This window comes from Rhinoraja longicauda, chromosome 1, assembly GCF_053455715.1.
Source record: "Rhinoraja longicauda isolate Sanriku21f chromosome 1, sRhiLon1.1, whole genome shotgun sequence".
In the NCBI taxonomy this organism is placed as follows: domain Eukaryota; kingdom Metazoa; phylum Chordata; class Chondrichthyes; order Rajiformes; family Arhynchobatidae; genus Rhinoraja; species Rhinoraja longicauda.
The window spans coordinates 106,541,642-106,550,379 of NC_135953.1; the positions used below are offsets into that span (position 1 = coordinate 106,541,642).

The 8,738-nt window shown below is 46.7% G+C and overlaps 1 protein-coding gene across 1 annotated transcript; it reads right to left on the bottom strand.

Annotated features, from left to right (window-relative positions):
• Positions 1 to 2,085: 2,085 nt before the first annotated feature.
• hopx (HOP homeobox) lies at positions 2,086 to 8,395 on the bottom strand. The gene is made up of 3 exons (XM_078411754.1): positions 8,333 to 8,395; positions 7,803 to 7,985; positions 2,086 to 2,661 (listed from the first exon to the last, which is right to left on the bottom strand). The coding sequence occupies exons 1-3, from the start codon at positions 8,384 to 8,386 to the stop codon at positions 2,584 to 2,586; spliced, it is 315 nt and encodes a 104-aa protein (XP_078267880.1). The 5' UTR covers positions 8,387 to 8,395; the 3' UTR covers positions 2,086 to 2,583.
• Between the last annotated feature and the right edge of the window lie 343 nt (positions 8,396 to 8,738).

Here is an 8,738-nt window from a genome sequence, read left to right on the forward strand (position 1 = left end):
CTCGTCGTTTGTGCCCACATGCACAACCACTTCCAGCTGCTCCCCTTCCCCCTTGAGGATGCTCAGCAATCGGTCCGAGACATCCTGGACCCTGGCACCTGGAAGGCAACACACCATCCTCGAGTCTCGCCTGTTGCCATAGAATCTCCTGTCCATCCCTCTCACTATTGAGTTACCTACCACTACGGCGTTACCTGACGAAGGTCTCTCCGGTTGAGCCACAGCACCAGGATTTGATTGAAAGACCTGTCCCGCCGCTCGGACTGGAAGTGTTGTCCGTCCCGACAGCTTCCAAGAGGGTGTACCTGTTTCAACAGGTACAGCCACCGGGGTCTCCTGCACTCCACGCTTACTTCCCTTCCTCATCGTCAACCACCTTCGCTCTTCTAGTATCCTTGGTGCAACAATGTCTTTGTAGGTCCTGTCCAGGAAGCTCTCGTTTTCCGGATGATCCTGAGGTCATCCAGTTCCTGCTCCAGTTTCCTAACACAATCTGCACCTGTACTCAATTTCCACAGGTGTAGTTGTATTGGTGTTCTATTGACTTCAGCAAGAGCAGATGGGAACATGGAGTTTTCCCAAACAAGGAGACAGCTTATGGACAATTAGTTCCACAGTTCTTCTATTGTTTCTCTTGAGATCACACCTTCCCTCGCCAACAATGGGCTTACCAGGCACTGCCCTGCTCAAGGTCATTTGTGTCCAGTCTTGATTGATCCTGGTCTTTTCTCACCTCCGATGCTTCACACACCCCCTCCCTCCCTCCCCACCTACGTTTAGTCTGAGGAAGGGCGCTGACCTGGAACTTCACCCATCCTTTTCCTCCAGAGATGCTGCCTGACCTGTTGAGTTACTCCAGCACTTGTGTCTATCTTTGGTTATAAACCAGCATCTACAGTTCCTTGTTGCTGTGTCATGGAATGATTGTTAGCTCCACCTCTGCCACCAGCTAGCAGCTGTCCATTGTAACCTGACCAGGGTGGTCAAGGAGTAACTCCCCACAACTGCATATCCTTGTGTTCGACTCACATCAGGGCACTTTACTGATAAAAATATACATACACCTGTCTACATTGCTATTTACCCTCCAAAGCAGCAAATGATTATAACTTCAATTACCCACCTGGATCCCATTCAATCCCCCATCTGATACCACCCAATCTGCACATTTATTCAATTCCTCTTCACTTTTTCAAACCCTTGTCATCTTGAATATTGGCAGTAAAATCTACTCCTGGAAGCAACTCACACCCCAAATGCTAAGGAATTTCTCCTGTCCCAAATTCAAAATCTCACTGTTTAAGTTTCCTATCTTCGTGAAACCCAAGCCCAGATGTCTGGGGCATGGGCATAGGCAGAGGACACCAGACACAGGTGAGATTACCAGCCTTCTTTACTATAATTTGCCCCATATCCCCACATTAATTCTCACTTCCATATGAGCCGCTGTGGCAAAGGTGGAGAGAATTTCAAGCTGCAACATGGAGGAAATGTCTGGTGGAGAAGATTTCCACAAACCCTGTACAGTATATTTCCATTCTAATCAAAAGCTGCAGCAAGTAAGAATTCAATTGTTCTTTTCTCCGTGCATCTGGCAAATAAACAATCTTGATTCGTAAACCAAACCAAAAAAGGACATAAAGTGCCAGAGTAACTCAGTGGGTCAGGCAGCATCTCTGAAGAACATGAATAGGTGATGTTTCAGGTCGGATCTGAAGAAAAGTCCTGACCTGAAACGTTCCCTTTCCCTTGTTCTCCAGAAATGCTGCCTGATCCACTGAGTTACTCCAGCACTTTGTTCCCTTTTTTTTGCAAACTAGCATTTGCAGTTTCTTGTGCCAAAATCCAACCATTGTGCTTCGCAGCAAAACCCAGCTCCAAGGTCCATAATGACACACTCGTCTGCTGATGCAGACCTTGGAGCCTGAAAACAAGAGATGGGAAAGAGCAAGAACATGCATTGATCCTTACCAGAATGCATCCTCTCTACTTAACGGAATGTATCCTCTCTAACACCAGCAATAAATACTTGCTGAAGCCTTTATTAGCAGCTCACGTTTGAACTTATTCACTCAACATCACAAATGTAGCAAGTGCCTCATGAGCTTTATTTCCTCAAGGCAGACCTCACACGTTCCACCACCCACAGGAAATCCCTTGCAAGTTTTGCAACCAGCCATTTCTGAAACTTGTCAGTGGCTTCGGAATTGAAAATAGCAGATGTTTTTATTTAGACAAGAATGAAAGGTTTACAACACTTGGTTTCTAATTATATATTACATAATGGGAGACATGTCTCCCAGATAAATGATTTAATTGCACTTAAACCCCATAATCTCCTTTATCCAAGCGATAACATTGCAAAACAGTAATTAGCACATGATTCTAAATGAGTGCATACGAGAATGAGACTCAAATGATGCAAAACATACTTTTAAATAAACCAAACTTAATGAGGCAGCATTCTGTTCACACCCTAGTCTAGGAGACACTAGCTGCTGAGCAGAGGGGGTGAAAGGAGTGGTGTAATTAGTTGCAGTGTAGAACTATTCGATTTTGATGCTTCTGGCTGGGTTTTTCTGTTTAGTCTTTGACAGAGGAACTCTCTGGTGGAAATCCTTCCAATTGCCTCCACTTTGCGTTGCGCTGCTTGAACCATAGCTAAGAGATACAAAAATAATGACATGGTTGTTAATTAATAACAATGATCCAATTAACAAGCGGTGTGGAATTTTAAACATAACATTTGAACTAGGCAACATAACATCTACAATGATTGCAAAACTAATCCAATCTGCACTTAATCAAAATTCCTTGAATGCCAAATGGATTTATGAGCATATTAATATCAGGCTCAATTTCATGGAGAAGAATATTTATTGTTCAAAATTGGACTATGGACTATGGAAATGACAGAGACCCTGCATTTGGAAAAAATAAGGTTTGCCTTAATCGACAAACCTGAGTTATTTTTTAAAATATGGTCTCCATTTATTGAATTTTTAGAAAAGTAAATGGGCTTGGCACAGGACTAAAATAAAAAAAAAAAAATTTAAATAAAAAGTTGAAACTTGAGTTGGGGGTTGGATGTACAGCTGTGGTTTTTGTCTCCCGGATCTACTCCCGTTAATTTTTATTGTTAGATCCTTTTTTCTTTTTTTTTTTAACCCTCTTACTCTCTTTCTCCCCAAGTTTATAGTTTTATATTTTTATTTTTACTTTCTCTCTTCAAAAATTTAAAAATTGAAGCTATGTAAGAACTTTGTAACAAATGTGTTTTTTCTTATTTCGATTTGTACATATGCTTTTCAAAAAAAATAAAAAAATAAAAATAAAAAAAAAATTAGATAAATATTTTCTGACAATTGTAGAATTGATTGGCTTTGGCTGAGATCAAGGGCTGATGGGGTTCAACAGGAAGTATCAATAGCAGGATGTGAAGTCAGTTGATTGTTGTTTGTGGTAAAGCATAAACAAACAGTTCCTGCATCTCACCTGTTGACAGGGAGGAGGTGAAACGGGTGCAGAGAGACCTGAAGGCGCGACTGAGACAGGGCAAGGCCAACTACAGGAGGAAGCTGGAGCGGAAACTTCAGCAGAACAACATGAGGGATGTGTGGAGTGGGATGAAGGGCATTACAGGCTACAATAAGACCAGTGGCCTGGGGAGGGAACGTAATCAGGACTGGGCCAACGAGCTAAACCTGTTTTTTAAAATAGATTTGATGGTGGGGCCTCTGCCTACCCTCCATCCTGCTCCCCGACAGTCTCTCCCCCTCAATCCCCTGGTCCACTTCCTCTGTCCTTTCTTTGTCGTGCCTGACCATCAAGGCTGAGCAGGTGAGGAAGGAGCTGAGCAGAATCCATCCAGGCAAAGCCATGGGCCCCAATGGTGTCTGCCCAAGGGTACTCAAGGCGTGTGCCAGCCAGTTGTGTGGAGTACTCCAGGATATCGTCAACCTGAGCCTGAGCCTGGAGAGGGTTCCTGTGATGTGGAAGACTTCCTGCCTGGTTCCTGTACCAAAGAGGATGCGCCCAGCTCCTCCAATGACTGCAGGCGCTGACTTGGTACATCATGAAGTCCCTGGAGAGGCTGGTGCTCACTCACCTGCAATCCCTGGTTAAACCCTCCCTGGACCCCCTGCAGTTTGCATACCAAACAAAGATGGGGTTGAGGATGCCATCATCCACCTGCTCCATCGTTCCTATGCTCACCTGGATAAGCCAGGAAGCATTGTAAGAGTCATGGTTTTTTACTTCTGCAGTGCTTTTAACACAATCCAGCCTGCACTGCTAGGGAGCAAACTGACAAGGATGCGGGTGAATGCTCCATTGGTGTCCTGGATCACCAACTACCAGACTGGACGACCACAATATGTCAGGCTACAGAACTGTGTCTCAGACATGGTAGTGAGCAACACAGGGGCCCCACAGCAGATGGTCTCCCCTCTCTTCCTGATCACCATCTACACCTCGGAGGGGAGGGAAGCTGAATACAGAGGTGTAGTCAATTATTTTGTTGAGTGGTGTGGGCTGAATCACCTGCAGCTCAACACCGACAAGGCTAAGGAGTTAATGGTGGACTCTTGGAGAAGAGGAACATCCCTGTCCCCAGTTTCCATCAATGGTGTGGATGTGCAGTTTACCAGGTAGTACAAATTTCTGAGAGTGTACCTAGACAGTAAACTGGTCCAGGAAAGCCGAGGCCCTGAACAAGAAGGGACAGAGCCGCCTGTACTTTTTGAGAAGGCTCTGCTCCTTCAACATCTGCAGATGTTCTACCAATTGGTGGTAGTCAGTGCCATCTTCTTCACTGCCATGTGGCAGGGCAACAGGGCGAAGGCTGCGGATGCAAATAGGATTAACAAACTCATCAGGAAGGCTGGCTCCATCCTGGGGGCGGAGTTGGATTCATGGGAGGTGGTCTTGGAGGGTATGAAGTTCCTCAAACTACAGAGCATCCTGGACAATACAGCTCACCCCCTCCATGACACACTGGTCAACCTGAGGAGTATCTTCAGCAACAGACTGGTTCCACCAAGATGTAGGCCAGAACGCCACAGGAGATCCTTCTTCCCTATGGCTACCAAACTGTACAACTCCTCCCCCTTCTGTCATCGGGTAGGCCGAGACTGAGACTGACTCCCCACCCAATCTTTGCACATCCCTAATCCTTTCCACTCATCACTTTAATTTCATGTCTCATGTATTTTGAATTTTTATGACTGTTGGCAGATCAATTTCCCTCCTGGGATAAAGTTCAATCGAATCGTATCATAAAAGTGCACCTAGGGACACCACCAGAGATAGTTTAAGCAAACTCCAACCAGTTAGACTTTTCTGAACATCAGAAGGGTCAGACTGAAGAAGGGCCTCGACTCGAAACGCCACACATTCCTTCTCTCCAGAGGTGCTGCCTGACCCACTGAGTTACTCCAGCATTTTGTGTCTCCCTTCGATTTAAACCAGCAACTGCAGTTTTTTTTCCCCTACTCCCTTCCAATGGCTCCATCTACACTTCACGCTGTCTCGGCAAGGACACCAGCATAATCAAGTAAGAGTCTCACCCCAGTCATTCCCTCTTCTCCCATCAGGGAGAGATACAGAAATGTGAAAAGTCACACCTCCAGATACAGAGATAGTTTCTTCCCACATATTATCAGGCAACTGAACCATCCTACCAACAACTAGCGGTCTGAGCTACTATCTGACTCATTGAAGACCCTCAGACTTTAATCAGACTTTATCTTGCACTAGATATTATACCCTTTATCTTGTATCTGTACACTGTGGATCGCTCGATTGTAATCATGTTTAGTCTTTCCACTGACTGGTTAGCACGCAATAAAAAAGCTTTTCACTATACAATAAACTAAACTAAACTTACTGGCAAAGGAGCCACCCATCAATGAAGAAAGGGGATGCAAAAATCAAATCCCCCAGCCTTTGTGAAATTTAGAAGGCCACAACTGGAGAATAAGGATCGGAAATAGAATACAAAACAGTCTGAAGGTCGACACATACTCAGCGGCTCAGGCAGAATCTCTGGAGAAAAGGGTTTTCTCCAGGAAATGCTCCCTGGCCCGCTGAGTTACTCCAACACTTTGTGTCTAACTTTGGTATAAACCAGCATCTGCAGTTCCTTTCTAGTACAAAATAGTTTTGTAGGCCCAAAGCGAGAAATCTTGGAAAATTTGAAGCATTAAAGAGGGTAACATCTTAGGGCACCTGAGCGGAGTATTGGAAAACAACAATAGACAATAGGTGCAGGAGTAGGCCATTCAGCCCTTCGAGCCAGCACCGCCATTCAATGCGATCATGGCTGATCACTCTCAATCAGTACCCCATTCCTGCCTTCTCCCCATACCCCCTCACTCCGCTATCCTTAAGAGCTCTATCCAGCTCTCTCTTGAAAGCATCCAACGAACTGGCCTCCACTGCCTTCTGAGGCAGAGAATTCCACACCTTCACCACTCTCTGACTGAAAAAGTTCTTCCTCATCTCCGTTCTAAATGGCCTACCCCTTATTCTTAAACTGTGGCCCCTTGTTCTCGACTCCCCCAACATTGGGAACATGTTTCCTGCCTCTAATGTGTCCAATCCCCTAATTATCTTATATGTTTCAATAAGATCCCCCCTCATCCTTCTAAATTCCAGTGTATACAAGCCTAATTGCTCCAGCCTTTCAACATACGACAGTCCCGCCATTCCGGGAATCCCCTCTTGAACAAAACACAAAGTACTGCAGCAACCCAGCGGGCCAGGCAGCATCGATGGAGGGAATGTACAGGCGAGTTTCGGGTCGGGACCCACCCTTCTTCACACCGGGGAAAGGAGGCAGAAGGGTTTAAAGCGGTGCGTTAAAATGGACTGGAAAGGGAGAAGGATTTCCAGAGCCTGGGGTCTTCACATGGTTATCAAACGGAAGAGCAAACGTGGGCGAGGAACGGGGTCAGAATTAGAAGGCAAAGGGTATTTTGGAAAATTATTATAGGAATAAAGATGACAGACATAGGACTGGAGATCAAGGCGGCCGCTTTATGTCCAGGATAGCATTTTACAGCGCGGGGAGAGGGACAAATCCCCGTGGAACCGAGTTGGATAAATCGGCTAACCACAAATGGATGATTAATCGGTTGAACGATACAGCATGGAAACAGACCCCTCGGCCCACCCAGACCATGCTAACCATCGATCACCCGTTCACATTCGTTCAACGTTACACCACTTTACCATTCACTCCCTGTACATTAAGGGCAATTTGCAGAGGCCAATTAACCCACAACCCCACGTCTTTGGGAGGTGGGAGGAAATAGGAGCGCCCGGAAGAAACTCAAGCGGTGCCCAAAGGGAGAACGTGCGAACTCCACACGGACAGCACCCGGAGTCAGGATCGAACCCGGGTCGCTGGCGCTGTGAGAGGCAGCAACTCTACCAGCTGCACCAATAGGCTCTACCTGCTGCGCCTTCAGAGACAGACACAACATGCTGGAGTAACTCAGAGGGACAGGCAGCATCTCTGGAGACAAGGAATGGGTGACGTTTGGGGTCGAGACCCTTCTCCAGTTCAGGCTGCCCTCCGCGCCTCTGGAGACCTCCATTCCTCGTTACCCTGAAGGCGAGCGCTAGCTTGCCCCAGATGTAGTCACAGCTACATGAAGAAATGTCTCGACCCGAAACGTCACCTATTTCCCTTTTCTCCAGGGATGCTGCTCCTGACCCGCTGAGTTACTCCAGCATTTTGTGTCTATCTTCGGTGTGCAGACCCTTCCCACACAGTTGTGACTGTGAATTCCACCTACCGCTGCCGCCTCCTCCGTCAGCCCGCACTCGGCCGAGATCAGCATCAGTGACGAGGCGTCGGGCTGCCTCATTCGGGCAAAATTATCCTCCAGCAGCTGGATCTGATCTGCTTTCAAAGTTGCCAGAGGGTCGCACTTGCCGACTTTGCCACACTGCATCGCCCCGGGTTCCAGTACGGTCACCTACTGGAGAGACAGTGAGAAACACACACACACACACACACACAGGCAGGCAGAGAGAGAGAGGATAGGCTGAGATGAGGCTGATTTTTTTTAATGATCCTGAAACATAATGCCACCCCTTCAACGCCGCCCGCTTCTGATTACGCAGTCTGTGTGCTAACGATTGTCACGCACTGGTGAAATTGTCGTGAGTTGGTCCAAAAACGACACCTCTGGACCTAAATTGCCACATGCACGCTATAATAATCACAGTTACAATCACCGAAGTTCCGCCGTTTAATTCTGCAATTACTCAGCGCGTTGTCTGGTGACCAGCAAACGCGCACCCCAGTGAGAGCATGCGTCACCTCCACTACATGGAAACGAGTAAACGACGAGCCTTGCCCAGCCAGATCTTGCATCGGGGTAACCCGCCCTCGCTGGAGGTTGCTAGGATCTATGCAAAACCGAAGCCAAGAATTGGAACCTACGAGTTTCCCGCAGTTATTCACAGCTCTCTTTGGTTACCGAGCGCTGTGAATGTTTCCCTGCAGAACCCCCAACAACAGCGAGAGAAACAGACACCGAGGGAAAACAGTGGAGGGGGTAAACCTTGGAGGTAATGCTTATGACATATTGAGCCTGGGCCAAAACAAACGGCACAAAACAAGTGTCAGTTCACTTGAACATTATTCTGTTCTTGGAATCAAACAATGACACTGTAATCTGATAAAGACTCTCATTTCAATAGAGCCTTTCACCAGTTCAGGATGT